General features: G+C 30.0%; 1 protein-coding gene and 1 pseudogene across 2 annotated transcripts; one reads left to right on the top strand and one right to left on the bottom strand.

The window, feature by feature from the left end:
* Window positions 1-3288: 3288 nt before the first annotated feature.
* On the top strand, window positions 3289-5385 carry LOC145591088 (small ribosomal subunit protein uS17-like). Its single transcript, XM_081647480.1, has 6 exons — window positions 3289-3401; window positions 3488-3528; window positions 3646-3746; window positions 4692-4836; window positions 4913-5002; window positions 5128-5385. Exons 1-6 carry the CDS (start codon window positions 3390-3392, stop codon window positions 5216-5218), a joined length of 480 nt encoding a protein of 159 aa, XP_081503606.1. The 5' UTR covers window positions 3289-3389; the 3' UTR covers window positions 5219-5385.
* Window positions 5386-7261: 1876 nt separating this feature from the next.
* LOC145590636 (flotillin-like protein 4 pseudogene) lies at window positions 7262-9436 on the bottom strand (annotated as a pseudogene). The gene is made up of 3 exons (XR_014102121.1): window positions 8909-9436; window positions 8351-8752; window positions 7262-7788 (listed from the first exon to the last, which is right to left on the bottom strand). The product of XR_014102121.1 is annotated as a flotillin-like protein 4 pseudogene (transcript).
* Between the last annotated feature and the right edge of the window lie 5698 nt (window positions 9437-15134).

Genomic DNA, 15134 nt, shown 5'->3' with positions numbered 1-15134 from the left:
CTATAAAAAAAAATTCTGTAGTGTAATTTTGGTTTTCTTTTCTATACGGTTTGACATAATTCAATGAAGGAAGAATGGATTTTTTGTTTTTTATTTTTTTTTTAAAAAAAAGGATTTTTTTGAAATACAAGGTTTTCCTATTTTAACTACATACACCCTTTATAAAAAATTAAACAAAATACTAAATAATAACATGTACATATCGTTAAAAAAATAACATATCAAATGGGAAACAAAAATTTTATCAGTGCGTTTAAATTTGTTCAAAATGGAAAATGAAACCAATAAAAATGGGGGAAAAAAATATTACGCACATGAAATGGGAAAAAAAAAATTCACATTTCATATTAAGGTAAAGTGATTATTTTTTAATTGCTTTAAAAAAAAGTGATTTTTTTAAATAAATGAAAGAAAATGCTTTTACATTTTGTTCTAACTTTTTTTTTTACACATAGATTTGTTCTAACTGAAAAATGAAGAAAATAGAAATGAGAAAAAAATAAAATTTAGCATATGAACTGGGAATGTAATAGTTTATCAATACATGTTAAGTTAAAGTGATTATAACATAAATAATGAAACAAACTGCGTTTAAATTTGTTCAAACCAAAGATGAAATTAGTAGTATACCGATGAAATTCATGTATATAAAGCTGGGAAAATACATAAAGGTTAGTTTAAAATACAAAAAAATATATTTTAATACATAAAGGTTAGTTTAAAATACAAAAAAATTTTGTCAAAAAAAAAAGTAAAATGTAACATTAGAATATATAATCTAGATAACAATACGAGATATATTATGCGTTTAGGTTTGAAATCGTTCGGTTTTTATTTAGACCAATTCCAATCTTACCTGAATAATAATTGGATTTGGAAAAGTCGAGTCTAATCGGATCCTAATTTGAAAACAATTCATCTGACTTACTTCGAATTATAATCCGATTTGGATCTACTCATCAAAATTGCTAATTGTATCTGTATTTGGTTTAGATTTGTATCATACTTTTGGATTTCGGTCTTTAATTACCAAGTCAATCATATAATTGCATCCCATGACATCATTTAGATTGACATCTAACCAGGCACATGTTAAGTTCTTTGACCTAGGTTTGATTAGGATTAAATTATTCAAGCTCAAGTCAAACTTAACTGAAGCTTCAATTTGGCAATTCGAGTTTTGCATGATCTAAAATTTTGATGCTATTGAAAGTCGGATCATATATAGGTGTCATGGATTCATAAGAACCTTCGATAGAAACATTCAATTGTAACAATATTCAAATTCAAATTCTAACAAACATGATAAATTTGGATCATATGCAGCTAAACTAAACTGTTTGGAGATGAACTAAACTGAATATAGCTGAAATGAATAGTTTATGAGAAAAGGAAATTAAAATACAAGTTAAATTGAACTATACTGAACTGAACTGATTGGAGCTGAACTGAAATTAAGCTGAAGTGAACATGCCCTAAGTTCAAAAAAGTTGGAATGAAATCAATTCAGTTCAAATAAGTTCAGTTAAGTTTAGATAAATCCAGATTAGTGAAATTAAAGAACACACCCTAAATCTTGGTTAAGTTAATTGCTTGTTATATTGTCGTATTCCCTCTATTAAACTTCATCATCACGTCCCCTTCTAATTCAATTTTGTTAAATTGTACTCCCTCTGTTAAACCTAAATGCTGGTATATTTAATGTATCTAACGAAATTATGGGTCTATTCACAGTTACTTAATTTCAGTTCAGTTCAGTTAAGTTCAGCTCCAATCAATTTAGTTTAGTTCAGCTCCAATCAATCAGTTTAGTTCAGTTCAGTTCAGTTCCTAATTTCCTTCTCTCATAAAATATTTATTTTAGCTCAGTTCAGCAGTTCAGCTCTAATCAGTTCAAGTTCAACTCCAATCTGTTCAGTTCAGTTAATGTGAACATGCCCTATGTTTTAATAATTATGCATGAAACAACTTTACGTATGATGAAATATAAACAATTTTTCATATTGATAACATAAGCAATCATGACATAAAGTTTTCTTTGCTACGAAGGTTCACCCTTTTTTCCTTAAATAAGGTACGGAGTAGTAGCATACTAGTATACACCGTTTTTTTTATAATCGTCCGTTATTGGATGTTATACCTTATTTATAATGCTTGGTTATTTCGCGTAATATGCATTCGTACAATCATACTCTTATGAGTATCAAGTACTTAGTAAATTTTTAACATTTTTTTACTATTACATTTCATAACAAATTTTATTGAAAATTTCATAAGATATAATTTTAAGAATATATTATACGTTGTACTCGTATCCTCTATTTTAAAAACTCCGGAGATACTCGCTATTCAAATCTTTTGAAGATGTGAAGAACCCGAAGCACCGTTCCTTAGCAAATGTATCTTCATAAGAATTAATATTAACACATGTATCTTGATAAGAATTAATATAACAAATGTTCCTCCCAAAAGCACCCGAAGGACAACTGATACAACTTCATTCTTGAATATACTTCAATTATGTATCAACTGATAATAGAAATTAATATTGTCATAAGAAACAAAGTTGATTGTATAAGAAATACCTCTCTAAGTCATGGTCATATAAAATAGAGTTGTCTCCACTAGTACGATAAAGGGCTAGGCCAAGTCTACCAATTAATCTTTCTCAAAAAAAAAAAAAAAAAAAATTATGAATGAAAATTAATGGTGCCAAGGGATTCTCAGTTATTCACCATGCAACTTGTTGAGTTAATATCAGTCATTGGAAGAGAAGTAACAACAAAAGCCACAAATACTAAAATATTCTCCTCTTTCCTCCAACAAAGCATTAATTGTGTTTTAATTCTTTTTAATGACATGTACATGCCACATATTACAAGCAATGCCACATTGTTTGCCAACTCACATGGATAGACTACCTAGTGGGTGAATTAAGTTTTCTCCTTGTGGGGTCCAAAAAGTTGAAAATCCAATAAGACAAGCTTTTTATAGGCTCAACCTTCAAGAAAATCATGATTTTGTGTCTTTGTTTGTTGACTCCAAACAAAATCCTTTTACATTTAGCAAACAACACAACAAGATTCAGGCCATTAGCCTAAAAATTAACTGGGCTTAAAATCTAAAAGCCCAAACAAATAACTGGGCTTTACATCCAAGAGCCCAAACAAATATCTGGGCTTTAAGTCCAAGAGCCCAAACAATAAACCCAAAACAGAACTAAGGATATTTCGGTAATTAAAAACAATTAGGGCTACTTCAGTCGGCTTACTATATAACTAAAATTTCTTTCATTTCCACTGCTTTCAAGCTGTATTAGTATTAGGGTTTCTGTGAGTGTGCCGTAAAGATTTTCTCTCTCCTCGGAAAGCTTCTGCAAAACCCTAACAATGGCGGAACAGGTTTTTCTCTCTCCTCTTTCTATTTCTTCATGATGCTGTGTTAAAATCAATCGAATGTTAATTTTTTATATTGTTTGTTTTGTTAGACGGAGAAGGCTTTTTTGAAGCAGCCGAAGGTGTTCCTTTCGTAAGTGATCGTCGATTTTTCTGTAATTTTCTGTTGAATTTGAGCTGCGATTTGTTTGAATTTGATTTTATTGAGGTTGAATTTGATTGAAAAATGGTGATTTGTGGAAATCTGTAGGTCGAACAAGTCTGGTAAAGGAAAGAGACCTGGAAAGGGAGGTAACAGGTTCTGGAAGAGCATTGGTTTGGGATTCAAGACTCCTCGTGATGCCATTGAAGGTTTAATCTCTGATTTTTTGATGAATTTTGGTTGTTCAAATCATCTATATTGTTGGCGTATTTTGAAGGCATTATATATTAATTGAAGTTGAAATAAGCTAGTTATGTGTATTTGTATAGTTCTGTTGATTAATGCTTTTAAATGTATGAATTGATGAACAATTATTCTCTTATTAGATTACTAGAATATAACTGTTGATGTAATGTGTGCTTTAGTTTGCTGTATATTGGTTTATTGTAATGCTGAATTAAATTTCGAGTAGATCGAATCCATCTCTGGCGGTTTTATAGTCGTAGTATCAATAGTTTGAACCTTGAAGTTTGGTATCATATGTTTTTGACACAATGTGGTTTGTTCAAATCTTTTGATATATTTTGAAGTTTGCAATTTTCGATGATACTATGTGCTATGGTATTTGAATAAGGTGTTGATTGATTGAATATGTGCTATGGTATCTGTTTTTTATTTGAAAGTGTTGCAAGGATTTCAGTTTCAAATAGGAATACCTAACATTTGTAAAATTCTGATTCTGATTTCTGTTTATAGTTATTTGTATTGCTTGATTGATCATTGTCCAGATATTTTGTGAGTCTAAATAGCAGACTATGCCTTGACCATGTCCTGCTGATTTGATGTCTCCGTCTTGAAGTGAACGTTCAGCTGAATAATTGTATAATGAGGACGTTAAATGCTTAAGTCAATAACGAACTATATTTAAGGCCAATGCTCATTCTTTTTTTCCTTAACATGCTGTTTCTAAATGTAAAATTGTAAAATGAGGACGTTAAATGTCCCAAGTCTATAACGAACTATATTTAATTCTTTTTTTTTCCTATAACATGCTGTTTCTAAAGGCATAACTCTTTGTAGAGTCAAGTATCGACTCCTTACTATATTATGGAATACAGGGTTCATTGCAGCTCACATTCTTTACCTTTGTTTAGGAACATACATCGACAAGAAATGCCCATTTACAGGCAACATTTCTATCAGAGGTCGTATCCTTGCTGGTACTTGCCATAGTGCCAAGATGCAGAGAACCATAATTGTTCGTCGCAACTATCTTCATTATATCAAGAAGTACCAAAGGTTGGTCATAGTTAGCTTCTTTATCTTTGAATATTCTTTTTCAAATTTTCACTGATTAAGCTTTATATATCCCTAGATATGAGAAGAGGCATTCCAACATCCCTGCCCATGTTTCGCCTTGTTTTCGTGTGAGGGAAGGTGACCATGTGATCATTGGCCAGTGCAGGTCTGTTCATCCTTTTTCTCTGAACATTGTCAATTTTTGCTGTGTGTGAATTATAAGATGTGTTGTTTTAATTTGATTACATTGAGTTGTATTGAATGTATCTCTTCTATTGTTGTACCTTGCAGGCCTATCTCAAAGACAGTGAGATTTAATGTCTTGAAGGTCATCCCCGCTGGTGCAGCTACTGGTGGCAAGAAGGCTTTCGCTGGACTGTAAACCAAATTTTGATCACATTCTACTCTTTAGAAGTTGAGAAAGCAGTCAGAAGAAACCTTGTTCATGTATTATCTTATGCTCGTAGAAGTGTTTCTATGATTGATTTTAGAGTATGTTTTTATCAACTCAGTTCCTTAAATCTGATTTTGTCAGCTAATTTGTTTTCACATGGTTTATAAATTATTGGCACCCTTTTTTGCTTGGGCTTTCTCATCGTACTTAAATTTCAATTGATTCCATGCTAAAAATTCTGGCCGATAGATCTTTAGCTGGTATAAGGATAAAGGATAAGGCAGGGGCGGAACCAGGATATAAACAAGGCGGGGACCAAAGAAGAACAAATACTAATAATACCGAAATCATATTATAATTACAACCAATATTCTCAAAAAGTTTCCACACTTAAACTTCTAAGAAATTATAGCAAAATTAAAGGAATATACTTAACAATAGGCAGCATACTTAGCAAGTTTAGGTTGATATGGCCCAAAATCAATGTATGCTCTCCTAATTAAATCCTTTTCATCAGAATCATAAGTTTCAATTTGTTTACGCAAATCAGGATCACGCATTAAAAAATCAACTCCAACACCCTCTTCACTAGGTGGTTGTTCATTAGCAGTGCAATCAACATTAGGTTCAACAATTGGCTCATCTTTATCACTAACCTCAATTGGTTCAGCATTGTCTGAATCTTCAACAATTCTCTCTCTTTTTTTGGGAGCAAAATAAGATGTAATAGTCCTCTTTGTTACCATTCTTCAAATCTAAATGAAAGAAAATTACAATAATTCAGTAAATAAGCAAAATCAAATTTCTTGCAATTTTTAATAAAAATTAAAACCTAGAATTTCAACTCTTAAAATTAACATAACCTCAATATATATGATTATAATTGTGCAATTAACATTAAATTCAACATCAGAAATAAGGGGAAAAAAAAAGTTCACAATCAATTTACCTGAAATAGCTTGAATAATGTTGAAATTGAACAATTGAAGAGAAGAGGAAGAGTGGCCGCAAGTAGATGAACTGATGAAGGCCTAATTGAAACTTTTGGGTTTTTTTGTTTTACATTAGAAAAGCGATTTCTGTTTTCCACCCTTTGTTTTGTTTTTTTTTTTTTTTTTTAATTATTATTATGTTTAGCTTATACAAGAAGCTACTTGTAGTTGGATATCTCGTATAATGAGATTAGGAAAGGTAGTAGTCAACTTTCTTTATTTTTATTATTTTATTTTATTAATTTTATTAATTGGACAACAAAAGGCCGCACTACATTTCATATACAAGTAGTAGTACACGGTGTCTTTTAGGAAACTTTAGTTTAATCAATTTTTTTTTTAAATTGTTGAGGGAGATCACACATACATATCCTACTATAATATACTGTACTTTCTAATGTGTAGCATTATAGTTGAGGGGGATCACACATACATATCCTACTATAATATACTGTACTTTCTAATGTGTAGCATTATAGTTGAGGGGGACCAAGGCCCCCTTTGGCCCCCATGATGTTCCGCCACTTAATAAGGTGTATGAATATTCTGTTCGTGTCTGGTAGCTGTTGGTTGACGTAACATTCCCACCTTAACCAATTTGGGTGCATTTACATTTTGAGGCATTCTCTCTATATATATCTTTGGGTTGTAATGTTTTGAATTTGTGATTCGAATAAGCAGTGGTAAATATATGGTTAATATCTTAATTTTATTCATCCTTTGACTCCTATCAAATCAAAAATATGTTAAAAACAGGATCTGAAACCACATTTCTTGTTAAATGTAAACTAATTCTATTCAAATACGGAATGCCATTTTTTTTAGTTCCTTCAGTTTTATATTTCAATTTAGATGCAAATGCATATTGCACATTAGTTAGCGACAAAAACTCAATTAAAATTATTGTCATACAAATGAATGATACAATAAGGCTCTGAAGTCTAAACCGCTCAACAACAAAACGTATAGTCACAAACTTTACGAGTAGCAGATAAATCTAGAATAGCGTAAATACATGGTAATTTGGAATAAAATCGTCTCAATCATATGTATTACCAGTGTCCTTGAGTGAGCCCAACCATGCTGGTGGAATCATCCCAGTTTGTTCCTGAACTGTCTTGAACAATGGTGGCAAAGTTCGATAGATATTTGCGACCTCTGCCATTGCTGTACCACCGGCTGTCTTATCATTCGATCCCTCACCACCATTTGTCCACACACTAATCTTAGGTTGCAAGCCCTTGATACCCTCAGCATTAATTTTAGCAATGTCTTGAAACATGCCATTGTTAATCATCATATAGTCCCTTAGAGCTGCGTAATTACCCCCAAGTGCCTCTAATAAGGTACGTAAATAGGTGCCTTGTGCAGTTGTGCTTGGGCAAGTGCTAGTATTCCTTCTGCTTCCTTTTGCTTTGCATAAAGGTCGGCATCAGCTGCTTGTTGACGAGAGTAAAATGCTGCTTGAGCAAGTGCCTTTTGTGCTTCTGCCTCCTTTTCTTTCTTGAATAGAGTTGCCTCCGCTGCCTTTTGTTGTTGGTATAGCTCCCAATTCGCTTCTTGTACCTTTTTTAATTCACAATTTGACAATAGTTTTAGTTTGTGTTAGTGGACTAAAGGGGTCAATATTCTATCCAGCCTCCAATTTAAGTTGCAATTCTAACCACTATTTACTAGTACAAAGTAGTATATAGTTATATAAGCTATGTCAAAATTTCTTTTGGAGCGGTATGCAAGTGTAATATTCTGTATATTCGTCAATGTACTCGAAAGTTATTTGTATTGTATCACTATATCAATATGTATTTGTGCAATACGAGTAGTAATATGTTCTTGTGCAATGTTAGGCATATACTGAGTTACATACTGATGAATTATTAGCTAATGAGATTACATAGCTACACAATAACACAAACATCCGAATATCAATTATTTTGTAATCTTGAATAAGCTAGGTTATCGTCATACTTTAACACAAACATCCCGAATATCAATCATTTTGTAATCTTGAATAAGCTAGGTTATCGTCATACATTAAAAGTTCATGAATACTCTTTTTTTTTGTCATATTATAACTAAGATAATTTGTACTTGTATAATTCAGTAATTGTAAAGGTGTGATACTAACCTTAGTTTCATACTCAACACTAGCTTTACTCAAAAACTCAGCCTTCAATTTTTCAGTTTGAGTCAAAGCGTTCATCCTCTCAACTTCTCTTTGCAACTCAGCTTCTCTAAGTTTGACTGCTTTATCAGCTTCCACCTCAGCAACCTGTGTTTCTTTAGTCCAACTAGCCTGCTTTGTTGCCAACTCAGCATTCGCTTCTGCCACCTCAGCCAACCTTTCATTCTCATATATTTGGACCTCCGCCTTCACCTTTATCTCCTCCTTCTGTGCTCCTCCGTTCCTTTGCACTGATATTATCCTCGTTTCTGCATCAATCTTTGACGCGTACTGCAACGTTTCTCCATCCCTCAACTTCGATCCTATCTCACCCTTCTTTCTTGCTTCTGCAACATCGATCTTGGCCTAGTGTACATGTTAAAATATGCATTAAAAGTTAGTACTTAATGATGTTACAAGTGTTAAATATGAAAGCGTCTATTTGTAAAATCATATTGTATACGAAGTAATACAATGATCGGCTTATAAAAAGAAAAGGGAAAAAAAAAAACATATCGAAACCTGATTGGCAGCCTCCATTTGGGTCTTTTGGCCCAAATAAGAAAAGTACTCATGGCCAGGAATATCCACCAATTGCTTGATATTTGCATTATAAATGAGCAATCCAAACTGATTAAGTTCAAGCTGCACCTTTTCAAAGACCTCCTGCTTAAACTTCTTAGCCCCAGTAAAAACCTCCTCCATGGTCATGGAGGCAGCAAGTACTCGTGTCTCACCCTCGATCACACCTTGGACAAGCTCCTCCACATGGTGGGAGTGTTTGTCATGAGGAGCAATGAGTTTGGCATACTTCATGAGGGAATCATCATCGTCGGCTCTAGGCCCTATGGTAAACACTGCTGGCAGGATGAATGGCAGCTTCTCTGAGCTCATGGCTTGCACCTCGAAGATGTAGTTGACCGGTGAAATGTCGAATTTGGTGCATGATTGCCCTGGTAGAATTCATGCCTTCTTGGCTAGCTTTATATCCGAAATTCCTGCCCCGGTTACTACTAAATATTCTGATGCACTCGCTATATAGTACAACATTTTGCCTTTCTTTTACACAATAATTAAATACTTGATATATAATGGCAAAAAAATTCAAATGCTGATCAAGGTGCAACAATTTGGACTAACTTGTGATTAATTATATGGTACATGAATCAAGATCAAACTTTTGTACAATCCTAAGAACGCAGAATGATTTATGATTGGTAATAAGAATTATTTTTTTGATAAGAGATGTATATAACAAGGAATCTTTCATAAATTGTAATTTGCAAGTGGAGATATGAAACAATTTTACATCTATTGTAGACCTTTTTTTTTTGGAATCAAAACATCAATTGTAGATTTTGACTGAATAAATGAAATTATTTGATTATTGAATAATAATAATAATAATAATAATAATAATAGTTGTCGACTTTGACTGAATAAAATTATTTATAAGTAATCGTACGGCAATTACATTGTTTGTGCATTTATTTGATCATTTCGTTTGAAGACGAAAGTCTAAAGGTAACTTCTATGTAAGCACTAAGCAGCTACTTGCCTACTTGTATACTAGTATAATATACTTAGGGCTTGTTCACATTTACTTAATTTCAGTTCAGTTCAGTTCAGTTCAGTTCCAATCAGTTCAGTTCAGTTCAGTTCAGTTCAGTTCCAATCAGTTCAGTTCAGTTCAGTTCAGTTCAGCTCTTAATTTCCCTCTCACATAAAATATTCATTTCAGCTCAATTCAGTTTAGTTCAGTTCAGTTCAGTTCAGTTCCAATCAGTTCAGTTCAGTTCAGTTCAGTTCCAATCAGTTCAGTTCAGTTCAGTTCAGCTCAATTCAGTAAATATGAACATGCCCTTAGTCAGCAATATAAAATATAAAATCTTCATTGCAACTCATTTCTAATTATTGTTGAACGTTAGATATTGTTTCGAATTTCATTATTTAACTTCTTTAAAATCTTCATGTATAACAAGTTATAATATACTACCTCCGTTTCTTTTTAGCTCACACGTATTCCTTTTTAGGAAGTTTTTTTTTAGTTGACACGTTTCCTTTTGGGGTAAATTTTCTACCTTGCATTTACAAGCTACCCCACTTGCTTTTTCATTCTCTCTCACCCTCTCTCCTCTCCTTAATATATGTGCCTAAATCAAACGCATCAAGTAAATAGAAACGGAGGAAGTATATGGATACTAGGTTAGGTTTCGTGCCATGCACGGTATATTTAATTTTCATTATTAAATTAGCATTATATTTGTTAAAAAAATTCTAAAACTATTGTGAACAAATTTGACTGATTATCTTAACGGTCGGTTATTAGCGACCGTTTTTTAAATCATTCTCTAATATTTCATTTTATCGACTAATTTGATGTCCGTCAGTAATATTGATCGCTGTAGTGGTCTTTGATTGTATGGGTAATTTTAAATTTTCAAAGACAAATTGATGTGTCCTTTTTATTTCTTACTATTAATCAAAGAAATATTTATAAATTATATATAAGCTTTTTTTTTCCTAATTAAGTAATTATTCTTGCCAAGTATACGAAATGAAGATTATATTCTTAAAAAAAAATTCTCAAAGATTGCGTTTTTTTTATATTTAATTATATGTTGCCAAAACACAGACTTATAGTAGTTGTATATCCATCTATAGAATGTAAAATATCTTTACTTATTTTATACGGTTACCTATGACAATTATTCTGGTATATAATAATTTCCAAAAATATAAAAGTTTCATATAAGGATTAAAAATAAAAAAAAATAAAAAATAAAAAAAATAAAAAACACACACAAAGGACATACTAGAAATTAACACTTGTCATTACTGGTGTGTCTTTTAGTACGTTATTGATGATTGATAATCAAAATTTTACAAATAGTAAAAGTTTTGGGTATTTCAATAAAGAACAAAGTCTTCCCTATAAGTACATTATGTGCAAGAGCTTAGAATTTGAGGTCATCAAAATATGTACCTTGACATACTAGTATACTACATCTTTTATACTTTTAACTTTTAATATTATTCATGGCAAGAATGATCATTAGAAAAGCGTGATAGAGGCAATGAAAAACTAATCTAATGCCAATGAGGTTTTGGAGTAACGAAAAAAAATAAAGTTGTTACACATTAGGATTCGTTAATTACTTAATTTTTATTTTTATTGACTTTAATTTCTACTATCATGTTAGGATGTTTTTATGCTTAGAATATAAGATTTTTTAATGTGTTTGAAATTGTTATCGGCCTACATGTTCTGCAAAAGCATGTCAAATGACATACGAGTAAGAAAGTTTGTGATTCAGTTCATTGTACAAGTGTTATTGACTCTGGAGACACAGAACACGTTCACGATAACAGTAGGTATTACAAATACTTAAAAGTTTGGTATAGAAATCATGCTTAGAATATTATTTTAATTCCTAGTATCATGTTTAGAATAAAGCTTTGATCTTTGCTTTGAGAATTTTATTATGGTGATTGTTGTGTCAAAAAATACATAAAGTTTTACGTAATTTGTTAATTTACAAATAATTTATATATGACTTGTAAATATGTCTTTTTCCTCTTATATGTTGCTTAATTATTCATGATTTATTGTTATTGTTTGATCACGCAATATGCATCAGCAATCATTCTACAGAATTAGAAAACTCTTGTTTTTTAACCTTGTGATTTTTTTGTCTTGTGGCCTTTTCGATTCTTGCCTCTCGCCAAAATGACGGATTCAACTTCCGCTTCATTGCATTTCACACATTTGTTTTTGTTAGCATTTGATGAAGAGCAGTCCCTAAAAATCAAAAAAATCAAATCAGAGAGAAATCTGCATTAAGTACTTGAAATTCAAATTACACTAAGACTACAAAGCACACAAATGTCAAAAGAAACTGACAGACAATAACAACAAATTATCAAAACAATCAATTTCATGACAAAAAAACCTGATGTTCAGCCGCATACAAATAATCAAGAAATTAAACGAGAGAGAAATCTGCATTAATTAACAAACAAACAAAGGCAACTTACAAATTTGTAACAATCAATACAAAAGCAAGAAGTAAGACGACTCTTAGGAAGAGATTGCTAGTTGTAGAAGATGAAGATGACCGCTCAGGGTAGAAAATTGCAGGGAAATTTGGCCACCATGTTTCGGTTACAGCAACCGGAATATTCTGTAATACCCCATATTTTTAAACCCGTTTTATGAACTATTAATTATGTTTTGATTTGAATACGTCATAGTTTATTAATAATACATACTAGATGTAAGCCCGTGCGATGCACAGATTTTTATCAAATATTTTTCTATATTTCTATTGATTTGTTAAATTTTTCCTTTTCTATATCTTATAAATAGCTACCTTTAATTTAAAAATTATAATAAAAAATCATATCTTTTTAAGATAAATTTTATCATTCTTTTTTAATCTAATCTCAATTTAAAAAAAAAAAAAACATTATCTATAAGGATTATGTTTTTCTAATTGTGACTTAATGTACTTTAGATATTAATGATAACAATTATCATAGATAATATAAAAGGACTATTTTTTTTAAATTGTGATTTTCTTTTAAATCATAATAATTTTATTATGATTATTTTCTCAATTTAAATTTTTATTCAATATATTTTTAAATTGTCGGTAGGATAACATGTTTTAATAATATTTTATTAACTTATGATACAATATATTCATAAGATTAATTAATGATTTGAATTCTCAACTACTATAATTTAATTTCATAAATCTCATTCTTCAATCAATTTTGGAAGAAAGTGTTGAACAAAGTTGACTATAATTGAGGCATAAACGTAATCACCCAGTAATTAAAAATAAGAAATAAAGTTAATTTAATATATCCATAAAATTAATTAATTAAAAACTAAAGAGGCTTATAAAAAAAAATTTAATAAATGTAAACAAATTATAAAAATAACTCCTCATTAAATAGCACCATATCCAAACTTTATAAACTATCTAATCTGCGGAATTTTAGTATGACAAACAGGCAAGAAATTCGTACTTTGATTTTCCAATCATTTTTGCTTAGATCTGCATGTAAAAACAAAATTCAGTAAACAAAACATAAGCATATAATCGTTAAGTATCCGCAAAAAATAAAATTTAAATAATGACGATTACAAACATAAATTTAAAAGGATTTTTAAAATTAAAATAAGAATTACCTAGCCATTGATTACCTAAAACGACACAGAATTACTTATACAAAATTCTCTTGTGGTTTTGTATTGATATGAAATTTTGTTGGTGTCATATGATGCGTCAATTTATAATGGTAGGTATGACAAATTTTAATTTAATTATGATTAATGAACAATTTTTAGTTCTTATCATAAATTATATCAAAATTTATCTTTAATGGTAATTTATCATTTAAATTTAATATTATTATTTATGATATAATATATATATATATATATATATATATATATATATATATATATATATATATATATATATATATATTATAAATTATCATATAAGCTATTTTTCCTAAATTATCATGTTTTAAATTTATAATTACACGATAAAAATCTTTCCCATATAATCATACTTTTTTTTTAATTTTTGTAAATTATCATATATTGTTTTTTTTTTTTTTTTTAAGTTGTCATATACTTTTTCTTTTTTGTAAATTATCATATACGGAGTACATTTTTTTTTTTTTGTAAATTTTGATTTTGTAAATTTTGATATTCAAATTTGAATATCTAAAGTTAATCTTTACTTCTTAAAAAAAGATATTTTTTTTTAGTTTTTTTTTTAATAATTTAGATCCTAAAGTGATTCGTTGTTTTTATCTACGTGTCAAAATTATTAAATCTCATTTTTTTTTATAAATTATCATATAAGTTATTTTTTCTAAATCATCATGTATTAAATTTTTAATTACACGATAAAAATCTTTCCCATATAATCATACATTTTTTTTTTGTAAATTATCATATACGTTTTTTTTTCTGTAAATTATTATATGCATTTTTTTTTTTTTTGTAAATTTTGATATTCAAATTTGAATATCTAAAGATAATCTTTACTTCTTAAAAAAAGATAATTTTTAGTTTTTTAAATAATTTAGATCCTAAAAAGCACTATTCGTTGTTTTCATCTATATGTCAAAATTATTAAATCTCATTCGCTACTTTTGCTTAGATGGCGTATGAAATTTTTAATTCTAAAATAAAATACAAATCTGATTTTTAATTGGTCGAAATAATACCTATACTGATGTGGCGTGCCAAATGTTCCCGAAAAATGCCTACTTTATTTATATATATTAGATTATTATGTTTTAAAGTGACTCAAAAGAATTTTATTTAGTTTTATTTACGAAAATCATTTGGTTAGAATTATGTTTTATAAAAGATTTTGATATGCAAGCCGGGAATTTAGTAGCTGAAAATAAGATTTTTCTACTTTGAATATTTCTTTGCTCCAAGTCAAAGGACACAAGTGCATCTCTTACTCCTAAAGTATGACCAAAGTCACAAACTTCCTTTACAAGGTTGAATACTTGACCTCCAAGTTATTGACATCATACATGATGTCAATAGCACGACCTCATAAATTTCCTCTGTAAGCTTGAATACTTGACCCCCAAGTTCTCAAACTCTATAAATAGAACCAAATTTCAGTCATTTTAATTAAAAAGTCTCTTGCTCTTAAAGCTCCATCCTTCTTTTCTTCTTTCTTCCTCCCATTTTCGTACTACT

This window comes from Chenopodium album, chromosome 18 (genome assembly GCF_948465745.1).
Source record: "Chenopodium album chromosome 18, dcCheAlbu1.1, whole genome shotgun sequence".
NCBI lineage: Eukaryota > Viridiplantae > Streptophyta > Magnoliopsida > Caryophyllales > Amaranthaceae > Chenopodium > Chenopodium album.
The sequence above is the reverse complement of the archived record's forward strand: the minus strand, read 5'-3'. Positions and strand labels throughout refer to the sequence as shown.